The sequence below is a fragment of the Sorex fumeus genome, unplaced genomic scaffold (assembly GCF_029834395.1).
Source record: "Sorex fumeus unplaced genomic scaffold, SorFum_2.1 ptg000094l, whole genome shotgun sequence".
Classification (NCBI taxonomy): domain Eukaryota; kingdom Metazoa; phylum Chordata; class Mammalia; order Eulipotyphla; family Soricidae; genus Sorex; species Sorex fumeus.
The window spans coordinates 2,216,550-2,239,515 of record NW_026606151.1 but is presented as its reverse complement, the minus strand read 5'-3'; the positions used below and the strand labels follow the sequence as shown (position 1 = coordinate 2,239,515).

The window sequence follows — 22,966 nt, the reverse complement described above, 5'->3', positions numbered from 1 at the left end:
CTTCCTGTTTCCCTTCCTTCCAGTGGGGGCTTTCAGTGGCTATCGCCCCTCAATGGGATAGCACCGTGGCGGGGGACGGGGGTGGGGGGGGTGGGGATTCCGTGGCATGGTCCAGCCCCTGAGATGGGCACCCCCTGGGCTGGATCTTGGAGAGATGTTCTCACCAAAGACCCTCAGTCACCTCGACACAGCCCCCCACCCCACCTCCACCCGATAGGGGGCTCCGCCAGTGTGGGTGCGTGCAGCGTAAAGGTGGGGGTTATGCTGACCACGTGGGACAGAGAAAGGTGGGGAACAACGCGCTCTGCATGCAGGAGGTCCAGGTTCAATCCTGGCATCCCACGGTCCCCTGAATACTGCAGGGAGTGACCCCTGAGCACTGCACTCCCCCGAACGAAACCAGAAACCAATCAGCAGCTCATTCAGAGGCCTGAGGCCCAGCGGCGCCTAGAAGTGGTGCCCACCGCCGCTGCCGCCAGACACCCCCCACCCGCCGGCCCTGTGTGCCCATCCTGGAGTCAACGTGCAGCTCTTTGGCAGGAAGCCACTGGCAGCTCCTCAGGGCTCAGCTCAGCCCCCGCCTTCCACCAGACGATGCCCGCCCTGGCTGGGTACAGTGTGCACCGGGCACCCAAAGCTAACGGCTGTGCTGCCCCACCTGCCACAGGGGCCTGAGGCTCAGAGGAGGGAGCGACCCGCGTGGAAACTTGAAACTTTTTATTAAATACTCATTCACCCGTTTGCCATCACCGTCCAGAGCAGGAAAAAAAAAAAGATTATCAAAATGGAATTAAAAAAAAATGTAAACCCAAATCCCCAGTATGTACAAGGCCGCTCTCTGCCTCTCCGCCACAGAGAGGCTGGGGGGATGCTGAGGAGGTGGGGAGCAGGGGTGGGGGAGGGGGGCTGGGCACTTTCTCTGCAGCGAAGACCCCTGAGGGAGGCTGATTGCAGGGGGGTAGGCCAGGCGTCGCTGCTGGCCTCTGGCGAGTGCGTATTGCTGAGAGGGGAGCTGGCTGCCCTCTCCCCGATGGGCAGTGACCAGCGCAAGGGGACGGCCAGTTCCTCCGGAGCCCTGCTGCCACCTGAGCAGGGGAGTGGATGGTGGGCACGAGGGTGCTCCTGAGCGAGAGGAGCGTCGGCGCCTGCTGACCCCGAGGGGGGCCCTCAGATGCAGGCTGGCATCCAATCCAGTCTGTTCTCCTGAGTGTCTGAGGAAGGAGCACCCCTGATTCCAGCGGTCTGCCCTCCGCCAGGGCAGGGCTGCCGTCCCCTGTGGCTGGTCTGCTCTCCTGCTGCCCTCGGCCCTGGAGACGCGTGTGGCCACTTTCCAGAAGCTGGCCACGGGCTGGGCACCCTGTCTCCGACGTGGTGCAGTGCGGGACCCAGCACTTGGGCTCAGCAGCCACTCTCGGACGCAGCAGCCTCCACAGTGATGGCCCCGTGTCGCATGGCAGCCGTGGCCGCGCTGATGGCTTCCTCGAGGGTCTGCGGCTCCTCCAGCTGTTGGGGGGACACGGTCAGCGGCCGCAGTGCACGCTCCCCCATCCAGCCCCGCCCACCCCAAGCCACACACTCAGTCCTGCAGTGCGTCGTGGGGAGCCCCCAGACAGTCCTTGATAAACAAGCTGCCCAGGGTACTATTAGGTAAGGCACGGCCAGGAACCGCCAGAGTCCAGGCTCAGAGTGACCCCCACCACCACCCGGATCACAGGAGGACCCTGGCCTCCCCACTCTCCGGAGGAAGAAGTGGAGACGCAGAGAAGCAGAGCAGGGAGGCCGCTGGCATCAGTGACCCCGGGGACTGCGGGGGCCAGGTGGGCAGTGTGGAGAACGGGCAGGGGTATAAGGGGGCTGGTGCCTCCAGGTGGCCACATGTCCCCCCAGAGGGATCCCTACTACCTCCCACCCACCTGCACAGCGATGTGAGTCCCGTTGGCCGTGGCCAGCAGCGCCACCTGCTGATGGTGAAGGGATGTGACACCCGTGTCCTCAGCCACCACGGCCCCAGAGGTAATGATGGTGACCTGGAACAGAGGAGAACCTATTCCACCCCGCCCGCCGGGGGTCTCTCCCCAGAAGCAGGGAGGCAAACGCCCACAGGGAATGGACGCCACCGTGGGTCAGCATGGAGCCGGGGGAGGGGGTGTGGTTTAACTCCCTTCCTTTAGGGACTCTGAGCCCTAAGAGAACTGAGCTCTGAAAGGCCTCCGAGATCCTCCACCCCTCCCTGGGAAGTGAAGTTCAAGGGCGGCAACCGCCTACAGGGAGGGCAGGTGAGGGCTAGACGGCGGTTTAGAAATTGTTCCTTTGCACAGACATAGAAAGATTGCATTCATCTGGGGAACATAAAGTAACAAAATAGGAGACTAACACCCAAGAATAGCCGAGATAAGTACCAGGAGGTTCACTCCATGGCTTGGAGGCCAGCCACACACTCTAGCGGTAAAGGCAGCTCAGACAGAGAAGGGAACACCAAATAAAGGGTATTGGGAAGATTCGTCCAGGATGGGAGAAGCACGCTGAAAGTAGACTATAGACCGAACATGATTCCCACTCAATGCCTCTTTTGCAAACCACAGCACCCAAAAGGAGAGAGAGAACAAAACGGAATGCCCTGCCACAGGGGCAGGGTGGGATGGGGGGAATGGGGGGTGGGAAGGATACTGGGATCAGTGGTGGTGAAGAATGGGCACTGGTGGACGGATGGGTACGCGATCACTGTATAACTGAAACCCAAGCACAAAAATTTGTAAGTCTACAACTGTACCTCATGGTGTTTCACTAATAAAAATTTGAAAAAAAAAGAAAGAAAGAAAGAAACTGTCCCTTCACGCCAGCCAAGAATTCTCAAGCTGTGAGCTGCAGCTGGCCGGGGAAGACCCTTCTCTTGGTGGGATCTTGGAGCTTTTAAGGTGTGACCCCAAGGAAAGCTGCCCGTGAATGCCACCCTCAATAGAAGGACAAGAAGAAAACCCAAGCAAACGCCCGGTCATCTGGGCTGTGTCTGGGTGCCACTGGCACTGACCATGGTGGCAGTATGTGTGCCGGATGAGGCCAGGCCATCCTGGTGGCTGGGGATGGTGAGGCTGGAGCTGCCATGCTGGGCCACTACACTGATGTCACTGCTCAGGGCCTGTTCGCCTTCTGGGGACGGGCTGACCTGCCGGTGGGGAGGCAGGTGAGGGGGGAGTGTCCCCCAGGCACACAGGGCAGCTCTGTCCCCAGGTGCCCGCTGGAAGGACACCACACATCACCAGGACGAGACGGTCGAGGACACAGGCACTCAGGAGGCCCTGGGTTGCAGTGAGTGACCTCTGTCCACTCTGCCCTCTCCTTAGGGCACTGTCCCCTGCAACTAAGGCTCTCCTCTGATCAGTGCCCGAGAACAGGTGAAGTCAGGACAGGACAAGTGCTGGGGGCAGGACATGGCTGTCTACACCAGCCTGGCTCTGGCCCTGATGCCAACAAGGCAGCCATGGACACGGAGGACGGGGGAACCCAAGGAACGGCTGTGTCCTCGCAGCCCTGAGTCCCCCTCGCCCACAGGAAACAGGCCTCCCTGGTATCGCTGGCACCCTCAGCCTCAGCCCTGACGCCTGCAGGCTAAGGAGAAAAACTGCACTGGGGTTGGCAGATGTACAGCGGGAAGGGCACCTGCCTTGCACGCGGCCAACCCAGGTTCAATCCCTGGCATCCCACATGGTCCCCTAAGTATGGGCCAGGAATAAGCCCCATGCAGCACCAGGTGTGGCGTAAAAACTATAACAAAAAAATAAAACCAAAATAGAAAACAGAGAAACTACACATGTGGGGGGGGGCATTGGGAGGGCGGTCAGGAGAATATCAGGCCTCTGGGAGTCCCTGGGAGGAGAGCGAGGGGCCCCGTCCGGCCGTCCCCTCCCCCGTACCTGCTGGGCACCGTCCTGAGTGATGAGAGCCACCTGAGGGGCGCCGTCCCCCTCGGTCACCATGGCCACCTGGGCTGGGGCCTCGTCGCCCTCTTCTTTCACCTCCGAGAGGTAGGCGATGCGGGGCTGCTTGGGCGGCGGGGGGCCCTCCTCGGCGGCAGAGGCGGCTGCGGGGGTGGCGGGGAGTCCCGGCTGACGCCTGCCCAGCCGAGGGGAGCGGCAGGCCGGGGTCCTCCCTGCGCCCCGCCCGGCCCCGCTCACCTTCCAGCTGCTGCTGCTCGTACAGCGCCTGCTCGCTCTCCTCCGTGGCCTCCAGCTCGCCGTGGGCGCTGCGCTTGTGCATGGCCAGCGTGGACGTCTGCCGGTAGGTCTTGCCGCAGGAGCTGCATGTGTAGGGCTTGCAGTGCGTGTGCACCACGTGGTGCTTGTACAGGCTCGAGTACTCAGTGAAGCGCTTCCCGCAGCCCGGCACCGTGCACACGTAGGGCTTCTCCCCTGGGGACACTGGGCTGTCATGAGGGGGGCACTGGGGCTGGCCGAGGGGCAGGGCACAGAGTGGGCACGTGGGTGTGGGTCAGGTGGAGCCCGGGCCCTGGTGTGCGTGGGGGGGCCGAGCAGGAAGGGGTCAGGCAGCTGCCGGGAAGGTTGGGGCTGGTGGGTGGTGAGTCGGGAACTGGGGCTGGCGCTGCAGAGGCGGGACCCCTGGAGTCGTGAGGACCGTGGGGGGAGGCGAGGGGCTGCCAGGGGACCTTCCAGTCCGTTCCTCCCCCGCTGGCCTCAGCCCGGCTCTAGCAGGAGCTCAGCAGAAAGGGGCGCGCGCTCAAGGCGGTGGGAGCCGGGGCATGGCTGTGGACACAGGTGGGGGCAGCCCCATCTGCTGCAGGAGGTGCGCGCTGCACCGGGAGACTGGCAAAAGGGGGAGACGCCGGCGGGGGGCCGCAGGGGGGGCGGTCCTGGCATGCCAGCGGGCCCACCTGTGTGGATGCGCACGTGGTTCTTGTAGTTGGTGGCGCTGGTGAAGCCGCGGCCGCAGTGCGGCTCGGGGCAGGTGTAGGGCCGCTCGCCTGTGTGGGTGCGCACATGGACCTTGCGGATGTTGGATGTGGTGAAGGAGCGGCCGCAGCCCTCGAAGGGGCACCGGAAGGGGCGTTCCCCTGCGGAGACGGGGTGCGGAGGGGACAGTGGCGCCCGGGGCCGGCCAGGCGGGGATGGGCGCGCGGCGGGCGTGGGGCGCGGCGGGCGCCGGCCTCACCGGTGTGCGTGCGCACGTGCTTCTGCAGGTCCCCCGAGGTCTTGAAGGCCTTGCTACACAGCTCCTCCGGGCACTTGTACGGCTTCTCCCCGGTGTGCGTGCGCACGTGGCTCTTGAGCCCGTAGCCTGGTCGAGTTGGGCAGGGGTGAGGGCAGCACTCGGAGGGAGCTGGCTTCCTGCCTTTCCTCTACCTCCCCGGGGCCCCGCTTCCGGGGATGGTGCCTGCCCTGGCCTTGCACTGCCCAGGCAGCGCTCGGGGGCTGCAGTGTGGAGCGAGAGGGAAGCTGGGGACTCATTTGGGGGGAGCCCACCCTCCCCTCCTTCCGGCATGCCGCAGGAAGGCGGCCTGACTTGCTGGCCCTCGGTCCCCCAGCGTCAGTTACCTGTGGCGAAGGCCTTTCCGCAGCTGGGGAAGTCGCACCTGTATGGCCGGTCCCCGGTGTGGGCACGCTCGTGTACCTGGGGGGCAGGCAGCCACCGCATCGTCAGTGGGGGGACGGGCGCCAGCCTCCCCACGCTGACAGCAGCGGTGCCCAGGCCGCAAGGCTGAGCAGGGGTCCAGCTCACCTTCAGGTGATGCGCCGTGGTGTAGAGGCGCCCGCAGCCCTTGTAGCCGCAGCGAAACGCCCGGTCCCCGACCTGCTGTGCCTTGCCGTTGGGGGGCGCCTCACTGTCCTGCAGAACCTGGAGGAGAAGAGCACAGACCCGATAACAGGGTCACCCTGCCCGGGTGGGGGCAGAGTGGTGTGTGTGTGTGTTGTGTGTTGTGTGTTTGTGTGTGTGTGTGTGTGTGTGTGTATGTGGTGGGAGGGGGGACACAGGGCAAGCTGGGAAGTCAGAGCAGACGGATGTGGGGTGGGGGTGGGACAACAGACACTGCAGGAGGATGGGGCTGGCTCTGAGGTCAGTAGGAGGCAGTGGTCACTCACAGGAGCTGTGACCCAGAGCAGAAAGGCCATGTGCGAGTGCATGTGAGGGGGTTGGGGGGGCAGGAGGGAGTGTCAGCCTGGAGCTAGGTTGCGAGCCAGCAGTCCACCAGGAGGCCACAATGCCAGGGGCTGCACCCCATGGGAGGGGCCCGACCCCCAGAGGCCTGTGTTCTGGAGGATGACGGGGAGAAGGCCTGCTCTGGGAGCTGGGTTACCAAGGGCCAGGGGCCAGTGGGCGCCCAACTCAGCTCTGGCCTGGCTACCTGGACGGTCCTCCCCACACCGGACCCCTGGGCCTGCCCCTGGACTCTCCTGACCTTTGTTCCTGGAACACTCTGGCCTTTCTGAAACAGACCTCTGGAAGACCGTCTGGTGAGCAGGGAACCAAAGAGTGAGGTCTTGGCCAGGAGGTGGCTGGGAGGCCTGGGGTGCCTGGTCACTGCCGGCTGTGTTCCCCTTCCCCACACCCCTCCATAGAGGAAGGCGAGAATCTGGCAATCTGATCTGTCTCGTCGGCTCCAGCCAGGGGTCAAGGAGCCACACAGTTCCCTGGCACAGGAGCAGCTGGTGGGTCACGGATCTGCTCAGCGGGTTCACCCCTCAAACGTTCAGATTCCATCCCCACGTTCTCAAGGGAATGAGGGAATCCTGACACATCAGAGCTGCCGGGTCCCTCCTTCTGGCATAGTGGAGGGAAGAGGGGAGGCCCCAGCCAGACCAGGGGGAGGCCAGGACACACCCCAGTGTCCTCGCATCAGTCTGAGCCTCAAATCCAGGGCCTAATATTTTGGGGTGGTGTGGGCAGGAGTTAAGAGGGGGCACAGTCTAAAGCGGTCTGCCGTCGTGCCCAGTGAGGGGGGCACTGAGCAACAGCACAGTGGGGAAGGAGTTTGCCTTGCACGTGGCCGACCCTGGTTTGATCCCTGGCACCTCATGTGGTCCCCTGAGCACCCCCAGGAGTGATCTTTGAGGACAGAGTCAGGAGGAAACCCCCAAGCACTACTGGGTATGACTCAAAAAAAAAAAAAAGCCCAGTCTGGGGGAAGTCAGTGCTCCAGGGAGCCATTGGGCATAGCCCGAGGCCTGCAGCAGGAGGGAGGGACGCATCAGGCTCTCGGATCCTGCCATTGTCCCTTGCAGGCAGGGCACAGGATGGGCTCCAGCAGAGGCTCGGCGCGACGCCCAGGTCTCAGCAACAGGGATGGGCGGGCGGCTCCGGTTCCGAAAGGCCCAGCTGTCCCTGCAGTCTCCGCCTGGCCGTCCCCGGCTGCTGAGGTGACTTCCCCAGATGACTGAGTGAGGCGCACAGCAGAAATAGACCCGGGACCGCCTGACCTCAGAGCCCCGAGATTGGGGTCACCCGCTGGGGCATCTCAGCCGTCTCGTAAAAGCAGCGTTTCTACAGCCCAGGGAGCGGGCTCCCAGCTGTCACTGTCCCTTACAGCAGCCAGCCCTCCGCAGCCAGGGCACCGACAAGGCAGAGCGCACACAGCTGTCAGGGGCGGGGATACAGGCCCCGGCGAGGATATACACAAGCTGTCGGGGGAGCTGGGTTAAGAGGCCGGGCCACGGGGCGGCCTGTGCGCTCACCTTGCTGGCATACTGCTCCAGGGCCACCACGGTGTCTGCACTGAAGCCCTCCTCATCCTCGGCGGCCAGGTCCTCCAGGCCCACCTCCGTCTGCACGGCCAGGATGGTGCCATCGGCCGGCACGGCTGCGGGGTGGTGGATGTAGGCCGTGGAGCCGTCCTCCAGCTGAACAGCTTCCAGGGTGCTGGGGTCGAAGCCCTCTGGGGTACACGAGAGCAAGTCAGGATGCTGCCTCCGGGCAGGCCAACCATCTGTTCCAGGGGAGCCCCCGAGCTGCTGCCCCCCCAGGCCCCCAATCTCCTCAAGCGGCATCTTAGGGGGTGTCAGGGCTGGATGCCGAGAGATGAGCTCCTCAGTGGCCTCATGGATCCAACTGTGAGAGGCTGAAGCGATAGTCCAGCGGGGAGGGCGTTTGCCTTGCACGTGGCTGACCCAGGTTCGATCCCTGGCACCCCAAAGGGTCCCCTAAGCACCACCAGGAGTGATCCCTGAGCGCAGAGTCAGCACAGAGTCGCCCACCCTGCCCTCTAACCTCCCTTATCCACCCTAACCACTTTCTTTTCTTTTTCTTTTTGGGTCACACGCAGCGATGTTCAGGGGTTCCTCCTGACCCTACACTTAGGAATTACTCCTGGCGGTGCTTGGGGGGGACCATATGGGATGCTGGGAATCGAACCCGGGTCAGCCGCATGCAAGGCAAATGCCCTTTCCGCTGTGCTATCGCCCCAGCCCCTCTGCCCACTTTCTGGCCCAGGGAAGGTGGGCAAGGCCACAGATCTGGGGCAGCTTCCCCGTGTACTCCCGCTTCTTACAGTGCATCAGCCTGTCTCCCCCATCCCCACCGCGGTGGTGGGGCCCACCTTTGGGGGTGCGGTGTATGTAGGCCATGCTGCCGTCTTCCAGCTGGACGGGCTGCCCATCTTCGAAGGAAAGCGCTTCTGCAACGAGAGTGATGCCCGTCTTTCTCTCTGGCCTGCGCCGGGCTGGGGTCCTGGGGGCGGCTGCCCACGCGGCTGGGGTGTCCCAGGCCACCCTCACCTTTTTTTTTTTTTTTTGCTTTTTGGGTCACACCTGGCGATGCACAGGGGTTACTCCTGGCTCTGTGCTCAGGAATTACCCTGGCAGTGCTCAGGGGACCACATGGGATGCTGGGAATCAAACTCGGGTTGGCCACATGCAAGGCAAATGCCCTACCTGCTGTGCTATTGCTCCACCCCCGCCCTCACCTTTCTGCACGGTCACTTGGTGGATGTAAGCGGTGGTCCCGTCCTCCAGCTGGATCACTTGTCCTTCGAGCAGTTTGTCTCCTGTGGAGGTGGAAATGGAGAGATGGAGCAGAGGCAAAGTCTGTGCGTCCGAACACTGGGGGCCTCTCCTGGTCACCCCCCTCCTGCCTCAGATCCTGTGCGAGACGCCCTCAGCCCCCCCCCCCCAGATTCCCTTCCAGCCACCGCCAGGAAGTGCAGCGTCACCCACCCATTCCCCTGCCCCCCACCCTACCCTGCCCTCCCACTCCAGTGGGGACTCCCGCCTAACCGGAGGCAGAGACCAAACTAGACGGTGAACCACAGGTGCCCCAAGGTCCGCTGAGCCCCCAGTGGGTCTGAAATGGTCCCAACCAGACAGAGACACCCTCCCCCTTGAGTCTCATTGTCGTGGCACTGTGCACGATTAGACACTCGGGGCTCTGCAGCCAGCTGGGCCCTGGGCTTCAGTCCCGGCCTGGGGTGTGCACGGGCCTGGCTCGCCCTCCCTTACAAAGCCTCTCCAGGCCAGGTTTCCTTTCCAAGTGAGAAACAAACAAATAAACAAACACTGTCCTCCCATTGTTCATCGATTTGCTCGAGCAGGCCCAGTAACATCTCCATTATGAGACTTCTTGTTACTGTGTTTGGCATATTGAATACTCTCGGTAGCTTGCCAGGCTCTCCGAGAGGGGCGAAGGAATCGAACCCGGCTCGGCCAGGCAGGCTGTGTACAAGGCAAACACCCTACCGCTGTGCTATCACTCCAGCCTGAGGTTATCTCGTTCACCTCACACGCAAAAGGTCCCTGGTTCGATCCCGGGCAGGAACACTCGGACTCTCCAAGTGAGAAAGGGGGGGGAAATGATGCTTTTGGGGCTGGATAGACACTATAGAGGGGTAAGGCTGCCTCACACACAGTCAACTTGGGTGTGACCCCCAGCACTACATGCAAACCCCCCAAGCACTGCCAGGGATGATCCCTGAGCACAAGTCCTGAGCCCCGCTGGGTGTGGCTCCCAAACAAACTGTTATCTTCTAGGGTGGAGAGGCAGCTCAGAGGGCGAGAGCCACCTGCGTTGTTGACAAGAGGCGGGGGTTCAGCCCCTGGCACGGCAGGGTCCCCTGAGCACGAGTAGGGGAGAGTCCGAGTAGAGGGCCCGAAACCCTGGACAGCATTTGGTGTGGCCCCAAACAGATGATTTTCATTTTATCTTCCCCCCACCCTCTTACTTTATGGGGCTCTCTATTTCCTAAAGAAAGCTATGTACTTTAAATTATCTTCTTAAGGGGGCTAGATAGGATAGGGGCGAGGCGTTTGCTCACCCTGGTTCACTCCCTGGCACTCCCTGGAGTCACTCCTGATTCCTTAAGAATAAGGACATAAAAAAATAATAATAATAATGAGGACATAAAATGTAGCAAGAAGTCTTGGCTTGAGGCTGGCAGGCAGTAAATGTGATAAACGCTAGAGGAGATCAGATGCAGGGGCGATGAGACCACCCGGTGTGGTGTCTGCTGGGAGGGAAAGAAGTTAGGCAAACCTGGGCCGGAGCAAGAGCACAGCGGGGAGGGCGCTTGCCTTGCATGCAGCTGGCCCAGGTTCGATCCCCAGCATCTCATATGGTGCCCCATGCACTGCCAGGGGTAATTCCTGAGTGCAGAGCCCGGAGTAACCCCTGAGCACCACCAAGTAGGGCCTCAAAAAGGAGGGGAAAAAAAAAACCCAAACAACAAAAACACTTGGACAAGCCTTGCTTTAGTACAACTAATGCACGAATTAGGAATAGATATGTGCACTCTGGAGAACCTGGCAGGCTACCAAAAGTGTCCTGCCCACACGGCAGAGTCTGGCAAACTCCCCGCGGCGTTTCAATATGCCAAAAAACCATAACAATGATGGGTCTCATTCTCCTGACCCTGAAAGAGTCTCGAATGTGGCACTTTTAAAATCTCGGGGCTAGGACGAAGGAGACGTTACTGGGGCCTGCTCGAGGCAATCGATGACCAACAGGATGACAGCGAGACAGCGATATGCACTGCACTGTAGCACTGTCCTCCCACTGTTCATCAATTTGCTCGAGTGGGCACCAGTAACATCTCAAGTTGTGAGACTTGTTACTGTTTTTGGCATATCGAATACACCCTGGGGAGCTTGCCAGAATAGTTATAAACACAGACATAAAGAAACAACAATCATTAGTCCCCTTAAGTGTACAATAGCAATTACCTCTAGGGTGAAATGAAGAGCAGCTATTACCAGTATCCACGGTTCACTCCCGAGCACTGAGCCAGAGCACTGTCCCTGAGCACTGCTGGTATTGTCCTCTCCCTTCCCCCAAAATAACAATTTTTTTTCTTTTTCATTTGTGTTAGGGTTAAATGGTTAGAATTAATAAACAGGAAACTTTTAGAACAGTGTCTGATGTTGGTCAGCCCTGAATAGACCTCAGTATAATATGTATAATATTCCTAAACTGTAGCGGGGGAGGGGTTGAAACTTTTAAATTTGGGGGTCCTTTTTGGGCCACACCTAACGGTGCTTTGGGCTTACTCCTGGCTCTGCTTTCAGGAATCACTCCTGATGGCACTTGGGGGACCATATGGAGTGCCTGGGCGGGAACCCAGGTCAGCTACATGCAAGGCAAGTGCCCTCGCTCCCTGCTGTTACGGGTCCAGACCCCATTGTCGTATTTTTTTTAGTATCTAACCCCATGTTTAATGTGGGTCGATCCCAAACAGAGTTTGGGACATACTTAAACTGCAAAATTAACTGCTGCTTATTTATAATTAGGATTGAGCCCATATGCCCTATGTTTTTATGTCTGGCAACACCGGTGGGAACTTAAGTACAGTATGTTAACGCTCAGGGGACTCTCTGAACTACAGGTGGATCTTGTACATGTAGGTGCTCAGCAGACAGGGTTTTTTTTTTTTACCACACCCAGCTGTGCTCAGGGGTTACTCCTGGTGGCTCTGCACTCATGAATCACTCCTGTATGGCCACATGGGAAGCCAGGGATTGAACCCAGGTCAAGTGTGTGTAAGGTAAGTGCCCTACCCACTGTTCTATCATTCCAGCCCTTAGTAGATAAAGTGTCAAAACTTGCTCAAAGTGTTTCTTTTAGGCCACAGTGGGCAGTGTGTGTGTGTGTGTGTGTGTGTGTGTGTGTGTGTGTGTGTGTGTGTTGGTGATCCAGGGATCAAACCCAGGTCTCATGCATGTTAAAGCACACACACACATTCCCACTGAGCCACATCCCTGGCTGCCTGGGGGTCAAACCTGAACCACGATGAACTGCTTCTTGACCACAGCTTTTTTTTATCTTTGCTTTTTGGGTCACACCTGGTGACGCACAAGGGTTACTCCTGGTTCTGCGCTCAGGTATTATTCCTGGCGGTGCTCTGGGGACCATATGGGATGCTGGGAATCAAACCCGGGTTGGCCACATGCAAGACAAACACACTACCCGCTGTGTTATCACACCAGCCCCGATGAACTGCTTCTTGAGAGCACGAAGCGCTATGACCCTGGGGAGGGGCGGCTGCAGAGCCCCGAGCCCTAAGTAGCGTCACCTTCATTTTTTCCGGAAATACTGACCACCAACTACATGAAAGGGGCACGGCCTTTGAGAGGTTTCGGCTCCCACTGCTGAGCCGGATTGTGTGCGAGGGCCCGGGTGGGGTGTGAGCCCGCACTCCCTCTTCACCAGGCACCTGTGGGTGGGAGCTGCGGTCAGCGGGCCTGGGCCGGCACACACTCACCTTTGACAGCCTGTTGGACGTAGGCTGTCGTCCCGTCGCTGAGGGTCACCGTCTGCAGGCCCAGGCTGTCCATGGCCCGCTGTCGCCTGCGCACTCGGACATGAAGCTGGCTTCTGGCCAGCACCGGGAGCCACGGCCGAGGACAGGGGTGGCTTTCGGGGTCACAGATCTGAGGAGACAGACAGGGTCATGTTAGGTGCTTGCAGCTTTGTCGGGCTTCCGAGACACCCGGGGCAGAGTGACGACAGGCAGTGGGGTGGGACGAGAGGAGGCAGGCCGTGGGTCTGGGCCCAACACCGCAAAAAATAGAGAGGGGGAAAAAAGGACAAATTTTCCAAAGTTGAGAACCTGTTTTTTTGTTTTGTTTTTTTTGCTTTTTGGGGTCACAACCTGGCGATGTACAGGGGTTACTCCTGGCTCTGCACTCAGGACTTACTCCTGGCGGTGCTCAGGGGACCATATGGGACACTGGGAATCGAACCCCGGTCGGCCGCGTGAAAGGCAAACGCCCTCCCCGCTGTGCTATCGCTCCAGCCCCGAACCTGTTGTTTTTGATCAAGAGGGTTTGAGAGAGACATGTTTTTGGGGGTGGGGTGTCCCCCAAGTAGTGGTGAAGGCCTGGGGGCCTCTCCTGACCATTCCTGATGGGGCTTGAGCCGCGCAGTGCTGGGGCCACCACCAGGGCCACTGCGGGGGTGCTCAGGGGGACTGTGTTGGCCCCAAATCCTTGGTCTCCACCTCGACATTGGCCCCAGTCAGCTATCTCCCTAAGCACATGCATTTAGAATCCTAAAGGGGATGGAGAGAGTTCCAAGGGCTTGAACACATACTCTAGAAGCTGATCAGAGCCCCAATACCACAAACGGCTCCGCCAAGCACTACCCAGGCCCCTTCTCGGGCACCCGCTGCCGCCTGTGAGAATGTGGCATTCGGCTCAGCGTGGCTCCTGGCTCACTTCTGGCTTCCCCCAATCCCCGTGTACAGGCAACTCACAGGGCCCTCGGGCATGAGCAGACACATGTCAGGGTACCCCGGCAGGAGCCTGCCTTGCTGGAGTCTCCCTGCTGACTGCTGCGGTCACTGCTACCCTGCCTGTGCTCACGAAGGTGCCCAGAGAGAAGCCAGTTGTGGGTTGGCCTTGTTCCCTCTTGTTTGGGGCTTACCCCTGGCCGGGCTCATGGGTACCCTGAGCTGGAAACAGGCAGCGCACACTCCGGCAGCCCCGGGGGCTGAGGGACTCTGGGTCCTGACCCAATGACCCAGGAAGTTCTGCCCGGGACTTGGAGTGCGTTTCAGGGCCACTGTTCCATCCCCTGAACAGTGGATGTGGATGAATATACCCAAAGGGCGATGATTAGGAACAGCAGTGCCACTGCAGCTGCAGAGTGGGCCACGCCGGAGGGATCTGCAAGCCGCCACTCATTTACAGTTCGACCATCCACCATTGTAAAGCCACCATTATCCTTCTCACGCCATCAGCGGAGGGGAGGGAGGGGACATGGCCACCCGAGAAGCACTGCTGCAGGCAGGCAAAGGGAGCTCAGGCCACAGGCCTTGGGGGCCACTCAGGATTTGACTATGCGGCCCAGGGGCTTAGCCGGAAGTGCATGAACCCTGATGAAGGGAGGAAGTGAGATGTCCCCAGTGCTTGAGGGCCCAGGGGCCACTTCTGGTGACACTTGGGCCGGGTGTGTGGGTCTGACAGCGTGTGCCACGTGGTGATGGTGGCGCAGAAGGCCATGGGGGACATGCCCAGCAAAGTTGTGGTGGTGTCTGTGGGCTGGGGATCAAGTCAGGGCCTTGTGCATCCAACTCATAAAGGACACCCGGGGGAGGGGCAACAGGGACAGCTGACCCTGAACGCAATCTCCCCCAGGCCCTGCGGACCTCAGGGATGTTCCCGCCCTGGCCCTCTCGGTCTGCTCCACGAGCCTCAACTTGCTATTGTGGGAGTTCGGGTGGCAGTGCTTAGGAGCTGCATAGCACAGGGGGGATCGAACCCAGGCCCTCACCTGCGCACGGACTGTGCTCCACTGCCTGAGCCTCTGTGATTGTCTCAAGTAGGGAGAGAAATTCAAGCAGCATGTGTTTGAAAAGAGGACACACGTACGTACATACACACACACACACGTTTTAGGTATGAAGACAAAACAAGGATCATAAAACCTCCAACTGAGAGGGGTGGCCTCTGTGGCCGCTGCCAGCTATGGCCACTTTTGTTTCCTGGTTTGTTTTGGGGGTCACACCCAGTGGTGCTCAGGAGTTACTCCTGGCTCTGTACTCAGGAATTACTCCTGGAGGTGCTCAGGGGACCAAATGGGATGCCGGAATCAAACCTGGGTCAGCTGCATGCAAAGCAAGCACCGTACCTGCTGTATTACCACTCTGGTCCCATTTTCTTTTTGGGTCACACCTGGCGACGCTCAGGGTTCTTCTGCACTCAGGAATCACTCCTGGTGGTGCCCAGGGGACATATGAGATACGGGATGCTGGGAGTTGGCTATGCCCTACCCGCTGCACTCTTGCTCTAGCCGCTGGCCTGCATTTTCACCAGTCATTTGTTTCACTTGTTTCCAGGTCCTTTGTTTCACCTTGATGGTAGCAAGAATGTGGCCCGGGAAGCTAGCTGGGGCTGGAGTGCCGGGCTGTGTTCCCACAGCTAGCCGAGCGCCGGGTCCCTAGCTCCCAGGCTCTGCGACACTCCTTCCTCTCTTTGGTCCACCGGGACATGCTGTCTGACCCGAAATACCGAGATGCTGGTGGCTTAACACGCCCATCCCACCCACTGCAGCCAGCACTCATGCCTTCTTGGCCTGATGACAGTGGAAAGAGGGAAAAGCCAGCAGCGGCAGCCCCCCAGAACACGCTCCTCACTCAAAGAAAGCCCACCCTTATTCTGTTAGAGGTCCCACATCTAGCTAACGACCCAACCTGTTCTATTCTCCTCCTTCAGCCAATATTCTCCTCCTTCTGGTGGGTGGGGGCGTGTGTGTGGGCCACACCCGAAGGTACTTGGATGTTATTCCTGGCTTGGAACTCAGTGGGCACCTCAGTGACACTTGGGGGAAGGAGCCAGGGAAACAGGGAGAGAGTTCCTGCAGGAAAACCTTGTGCTCAGTCCTGTGAGTTATTTCCCCAAGCCCAGATTCTTCTCTCTTTTTTTTCTTTCTATGAAATCCATCTTAGGGCTGGAGGGATAGTACAGCAGGGAGGGCATTTGCCTTGCACACGGCTGACTCGGGTTCAATTCCCAGCATCCCATGTGGCCCCCAGAGCAGCGCCAGGAGTAATTCCTGAGTGCAGAGCCAGGAGTAACCCCTGAGCATCGCCAGGTGTGAACCAAAAAGCCAAAAAGAAGAAGAGGAAGAAAGAAATCCATCTTGCCCTCAGTGACAGACAGAGGTCCTGTCTTGCATGGGCAAGGCACTGGGTTCGATATTTCCGGCACCCCCCCAGAGAAAGAACACGTAATCTGTTCTTGCTCTCCCCTTTTCCCATTGCCTGATGTTGCAGGAAGGAGCATGTACTATGGGGCCTCAGGCACGCACATGGGGTGGGGGCCAACTGCTCTTTCTGTTCCTATCCGTGTGGGAAATGCTGGCGGTCCCTGAACCCTCCTGTGCCAAGTGAAGGCCGAACAGATGCCTGTGACGGTCACAGGTCTGGCTCTGAGCAGCAGCCACACCTCCACCACCATCCCCTGCCCCTTGGCATCACAGATTCTCAGAGTGAGTCACAATCTCTTCTAAAAGGCAGGGTGGGGGTGGGGGGCTAGAGTGATAGCACAGCAGGTAGGGCATTTGCTTCGCATGTGGCCAACCCGGGTTCGATTCCCAGCATCCCTGAGCACCGCCAGGAGTAATTTCTGAGCGCATGAGCCAGGGGTAAACTCTGTGCATCGCTGGGTGTGACTCAAAAAGCAAAAAATAAATGAATAAATGAAAGAGGGGGGCAGGAGACAGGGCAGTGGCTGGCCCTCGGTGGAGGCACAGAATGACCTGCTTCCCCAAAGGTCGATACTGGAGGCAGGTACAGAGACAAACTTAGGGGGGGAGGGAAGAGCCCGGGCACGGTGCAGGAGACATAGTCCAGCGGGGAGGGGCTTGCCTGCCCATGACCCACGTGGGTTCCATCCCTGGAACTCCACGGAATCCTTGGCACACCACCAGGGGTGATCCCGGAGAGCAGAGCCAGGAATAAACCTTGAGTACCATCCCCACCCACCTCCCTCAAAATAACCAAAGAAACAGGGCAAAAGATAGGAGTCAAAAAGAACACGCTCCCAGGACTAGCAACACTGTTGCCTTGGGCCAGGACATACCTCAACAGATACAGAGTAGAAGATGTGGATCAGAAAGTGTAAGCAAAAGATAAGATTAGGCAGAGGGAACTTCAGAAAGGTTTCTGTCTCCTTCCCTCCTTGATTTCCCTCCAGTCAGCAGTGACCAAGGGACTGTGTGGTAACAGGTGCTGATCCTGGGGCTCCCACATGCAAAGTCAGCCCTTAGCCCATTGCACGCACCCCAGGCCTAGGAAGGCTATTTAGGGACTCTGGATCTTTAGGTGAAACAAGAGAGGATTAAACTGCCCCCTCACAGCAGACAAACAGGGAAAGTCAGGATGCCACGGAGCAGCCACGGCCTGCGTTTCAACACTTTGCCACGGAAACTGCTGATTTGGACCCATGCCCTACCTGGCTCCCCTCGAAGATAGGGACTGGGTCTATCTTCTGCCAACTAGCCCTGGGGGGGGGGGGGTAAACATGGAGGGGAAATTTGCTGGGGAAAAAATTAAAGACTATTCAACTTTGTCTGGGCTGGAGCGATAGCACAGCGGGAGGGTGTTTGCCTTGCACGCAGCCAACATGGCCGACCCGAGTTCGATTCCTCCGCCCCTCTCGGAGAGCCCGGCAAGCTACTGAGAGTATCTCGCCCGCATGGCAGAGCCTGGCAAGCTCCCCGTGATGTATTCGATATGCCAAACACAGTAACAACAAAGTCTCCAATGGAGACGTTACTGGGCCCGCTCGAGCAAATCGATGAACAACGGGAGGACAGTGACAGTGACAGTGATTCAACTTTGTCTGGGCTGGAGCGATAGCACAGCAGGAGGGTGTTTGCCTTGCGCGTAGCCAGCCCTGCTGAGCCGGGTTCAATTCCTCTGCCCCTTTCAGAGAGCCCAGCAAGCCACCGAGAGTATCTCGCCCACATGGCAAAGCCTGGCAAGCTATCCGTGACGTATTCAATATGCCAAACACAGTAACAAGTCTCAAAATGGAGACATTACTGGGCCTGCTCAAGCAAATCGATGAACAAGGGGAGGACAGTGCTACAGTGCTACAACTTTGTCTGAAATATATATATGACTTAATTTTCACTCAGAATATTCCTCAGTGGGATACAGAAAATTCTCGTGGAGGACAGAGAGGCAGCAGGCTGGGAGCAATGAAGACCAATGGAGTCAAGTAGCAAACAAATGAGAACCAGATTTGGAAGAACTGGAGTAATATGACTCAGTATTTGTTGTTATAGGAAAAAGGCCTCGGGGCCAGAGCCACAGTGCAGCGGGGAGGGCTCTTGCCTTGTATGTGGCTGGCCCGGGTTTGATCTCTGGCATCCTATATGGTTCCCAGAGCACCACCAGGAATGATTCCAGAGTGCAGAGCCAGGAATAAGCCCTGAGCATCGCTGGGTTTCCCCTACTCCGCCACACATACACACACACACACACACACACACACACACACACAAGTGCCCCCCCCCCCGAAGACTCCTGAAAGATATTAAAACAATACATGCAGCTGACCTGTACACTTACACATGGTTAAGACATACCAGAGTTATAGTACAGTGGGGAGGGCATTTGCCTTGCATTTGGGTTTGATGTCTAGCACCCTATATGGTCCCCTGCGCCCACCAGGAGTGATCCCTGAATGCAGAGTCAGGAGAAGGTCCTGAGCACCACCAGTATGGCCCAAAAATCAAACTAAGACAAAAAAAAGAAAAGGTTAAGATGATGATTTTATTTTAACACACAACCCCCCCCCAAAAAAAACTGGGGGGAAGCCACAAACCCTCGACCAATAATGCCAAATTCTAACTGGACAGATAAATCTACAATATAAATTCATACAGGGACAAAATGCTAATAATAAACACTATATAAGAAAATGGTTTGTGCTCATTAGTAACTGAAGAACAATAAATAATCAGGATAATTTTAAAAAATCACCCAAACTCAAATTCAAACACTTGGGAGGACTGTTGGGATCACACGGTAAAAGTGTTTGTTTTATACTGGGACTGGCATACTTTCAAAAGAACAAGAACCACCAGTGCTGGCGCGGATGTGGGGATAAAGGGACTCTCATTCACTGCTGGTGGGAATGCCAAGTGATCCAGTCTTTTGGAAAACAATATGGACATTCCTCAGAAAACTAGAAATTGAGCTTCCATATGACCTAGCAATATGGCTCCTGGGAATACATCCTAGTGGCCTCAAAATATAGTGCAGAAATGCCACCTGTATTCCTGTGTTCATTGTAGCGCCAGGCAAACATGATAGCCAGAACCTGGAAACAAATGAGTCCCTGAGAACAGATGAGAGGATAAAGAGACTAGGACACAGCTACATGACGGAATACTATGCAGACACTAGGAAAAATGAAGTCATGGAATTTGCTTATACATGGATGAACATGCAGAGTATCATGCTGAGAGAAATGAGTCAGAGGGAGAGGAGAGGGGGAGGGCAGTTAGGACAGAGAAGGACCACTATGACAAGGATAGTTGGAAATGATCACGCTGGGGGCTGGAGAGACTGTACAGCAGGGAGGGTATCTGTCTTGCACGCAGATGATCCAGGTTCAATCCCCAGCATCCCATATGGTCCCCGGAACCTGCCAGGAGCGATTCCTGAGTGCAGAGCCAGGAACAACCCCTGAGTATCACTGGGTGTGGTCTAAAAACACAAAAAGCAAAGAAAAAAAGAAAGAAATGATCACTCTGGACAGAGACTGGGTGCTGAAAGGAGGTAGAGTGATAACTCTTCAGTAACAGAATTGCAAACCACAGTGCCTGAAAGGGGAAAAGTGAGGGGGGGGGGGAGAAAGAGAAGAAAAGTGATCGCGATAGAGCAAGCTGGGTGGAGGAAACATTGTGGCAGGAAATGTGCACTGGTGAAGAGATGGGTGTTGAAACATTGTATGATTGAAACTCAATCATGAACAACTTTGTAACTGTAAACTATCTTAAGGTGAGTCAACAACAAAAGAAAGAAGGAAATTCACTGCTTTCTAGGTGAGAGAGCACAGTAACCCCTGAGCATTGCTGGATGTGACCCAAAAGCAAAAGAAAGAAAGAAAGAAAGAAAGAAAGAAAGAAAGAAAGCAAGCAAGCAAGCTAGCTCGCTGCTCTGTGGTGTACATTCTAAGTCTGCTAATGAATATTTAGCAGCTGTCAGAGGCTGTCTTATGAAAATAAACATTCTAATGTTTGTGTAAGAAAGAAAAGAATGTTTGTTTGTAATCGGGGAGACACCAATTCTCTGGGGCTACTCTTGGATCTGTGCTCAAGAGTAGTGTAGTATGTGGTGCCAGGGATGGAACCAGGGCCTGTTCTCTCCCTTCTCTTTCCCTTTTGGCCACACCGGGCAGTGTCTGAGGCACCATATGGGATGCCAGAGACTGAGTCGGGTCAGCAGCATGCAAGGCAAGAGCCCTCCAGCCCTTTTCCTGTTCATTTTTCCCGTGTATTTAAAACTATTCTAAGAGGGGGCTGGAGTGATAGCACAGCGGGTAGGGTGTTTGCTCACGGGTTCGATTCCCAGCATCCCATATGGTCCCCAAAGCACAGCCAGGAGTAATACTTTTTTTTTCTTTTTGGGTCACACCCGGCGATGCTCAGGGGTTACTCCTGGTTCTGCACTCAGGAATTACTCCTGGCGGTACTCAGGGGACCATATGGGATGCTGGGAATCGAACCTGGGTAGGGCCGTGTGCAAAGCAAACGCCCTACCCACTGTGCTATCACTCCAGCTCCCGCCAGGAGTAATTCTTGAGTGAAGAGCCAGGAGTAACCCCTAACCCTTGAGCATTGCCGGGTGTGACCCAAAAAGCAAAAAAAAAAAAAAAAAAAACCCAAAAACAAAAACAAACTATTCTAAGAAACACAAGTCTGTTCATTTTAAGTGAACATTCAAAAGAACCCAAGCACCGCCCTGGAAGGTGGGGAGGCAGGCACATGTACACCTCACCCACAAAGCAGAGGGTTATTCTCGGCTCGCCAGAGCGCTCAACCAGCGCCTACACCCTGGCTGAGAAAGGTACAAGAGCTGAGATCTAATAACCTCATTTCATAATTCATTCCACAAAAAAAGCAAGCACAGGAGACCTGCCTGCCTGCGGGTGTTTGTTTAATGCTTGAGACAAGCGCTGTGAGCAATAGCACAGCAGGGAGGGCGCTTGCCTTGGGTGCTGCCAACCTGGGTTTGATCCTCGGCATCCCATATTGTCCCCTGAGCCCACTGGGAGTAAGTGATCCCTGAGTGCAGAGCAAGCCCCTAAGAACCACCGAGTGTGGCCCTAAAACAAAACAAAGTAAGAACCATGAGGACAGGATTAGCAGAGCCAAGTTAAAATATTAAGTGGGAAAAAAAAAAAAAAAGATGGAGTCAGAGCCATAGTACAGCAGGAGAGGTGCTTGCAGCTGGTCACCAGCCCGGATTAGATCCCTGGCCCCTCATACAGTTCCCGAACCCTGCCAGGAGTGATTCCTTGAGTACTGCCGGGCGTGACTCCCAAAACAACAACCACAAAAACTCAAGTAAAAAAGAAAAATAAGGGGTTTGGGGGCCAGACAAACAGTATAACAATAAGGCACTTGCACATGACTGACCTGAGTTCAATACCCAGCACCCCATAAGGTCCCCTGAGTATTGCCAGAAGTGACCCCTGAGCAGAGAGTGAGGGGTAAGTCCTGAGTACTGTGGGCTGTGGTCCCCAAAACAAACAACAACCAAAAAGGTTTTTTTGGTGAGCCCTGGGCCACTTTTGATGATTTTTAGCTAACTGGGATGGAGAGGTGGATAGCAGGGCCCACCCAGGGACCTCCCCTCCAGGCCTACAGCCAATGATGCTGGGGAAGGGGGACACGTGGTCCTGGGGATCCACCTGAGGTCAGCTGCATGTAACGCCTATACCCTAACTCCTGTTTCTGCATGTAACACCTGTACCCTAAACCCTGCACCATGTCCCCAGACCTCCAAATAAGGTGTAAGGGCTGGAGAGAGCCCAGGAGGCTGCCATGTTTAATCCCCGGCACCACATGTCCATCAAGCATCGCCAGGAGTTGACCCCCAAGCACCTAGCCAGGTAGGACCCCAAAATCAAAGTTTTCAGCCTTCTGAATTTATGAATCAGGTTAAACAAACTAAAAATTAAAAAGCGGGGCCAGAGCAGGTAGGACACTTGCCTTGCACGCAGCTGACCTGGGTTGGATCCCCGGCACCCTATATGGTGCCCTGAGCCAGGAGTAAGCCCCTGGGCATCACCGGGTATGGCTCAAAAAGCCAAAATTAAATAAATAAAATACTAATAAAGCCAGCCTGTAGGCGTGCCTCGCACCCTTCTGTTAGCTGCAAGAACATGAGGATTCTCCGTGTGGCTGCTGGCAGGGGACTCAGCAGTGACAGGGCTGCAGTGGAATCCTAGCTCTAAGCAGAGCCCCCTGATTCAGAGGTGCCAGCGCAGAGTGCCACAAGGAAAGCTGCTCAGGCCAGGCACGAGATGACAGCAGCTCCAGGGAGCCCAGGGACACGATGGTCAGGGCTATGGACCTTGGGGACTATGCAGTGTTTCCTTTTCTTTTCTCCTGCACAGTTTCTTTTCTTTTTTTCCCTTTTTGGGTTACACCCAGCGATGCACAGGGATTACTCCTGGCTCTGCACTCAGAAATTACTCCTGGCGGTGCTTAGGGGACCACATGGGATGCCGGGTCTGCCACATGCGAGGTAAATGCCCTACCCGCTGTGCTATCACTCCAACCCCTCTCCCCTCTCCTGCACCGTTTCTGTGGCCGCTGGCCAGGGCCTCGGTGGAGCAGATGAGCGTCTCAGAGAAAGCAGGGGCTCAGGTACCTGCGGCCACACCCTCCACAGCTCAGCCTCAGGTCCGTCCTACAGTCTCAAGCCACCCCACTTCCTTGGTTCTCAGCTCACAGCGTATGTACTTTATTCGACTATCCCAAGGCCACAGACATGTCCAACAAACAGAAGTTG

General features: G+C 56.9%; 1 protein-coding gene across 1 annotated transcript in view; it reads right to left on the bottom strand.

The window, feature by feature from the left end:
- Positions 1–702: 702 nt before the first annotated feature.
- ZNF76 (zinc finger protein 76) overlaps positions 703–22,966 on the bottom strand; it is a 33,222-nt gene continuing 10,958 nt past the window's right edge. The window contains exons 2-13 of the mRNA XM_056132633.1: positions 12,692–12,860; positions 8,909–8,989; positions 8,543–8,620; positions 7,683–7,882; positions 5,731–5,847; positions 5,547–5,622; positions 5,164–5,289; positions 4,886–5,065; positions 4,173–4,406; positions 3,912–4,078; positions 1,914–2,027; positions 703–1,503 (exon numbers count right to left, since the gene is read on the bottom strand). Of these exons, the coding sequence (XP_055988608.1) occupies positions 1,399–1,503; positions 1,914–2,027; positions 3,912–4,078; positions 4,173–4,406; positions 4,886–5,065; positions 5,164–5,289; positions 5,547–5,622; positions 5,731–5,847; positions 7,683–7,882; positions 8,543–8,620; positions 8,909–8,989; positions 12,692–12,764 (1,551 nt within the window). The 5' untranslated portion in view covers positions 12,765–12,860 and the 3' untranslated portion in view covers positions 703–1,398. The remainder of the gene's footprint in view (positions 1,504–1,913; positions 2,028–3,911; positions 4,079–4,172; positions 4,407–4,885; positions 5,066–5,163; positions 5,290–5,546; positions 5,623–5,730; positions 5,848–7,682; positions 7,883–8,542; positions 8,621–8,908; positions 8,990–12,691; positions 12,861–22,966) is intronic.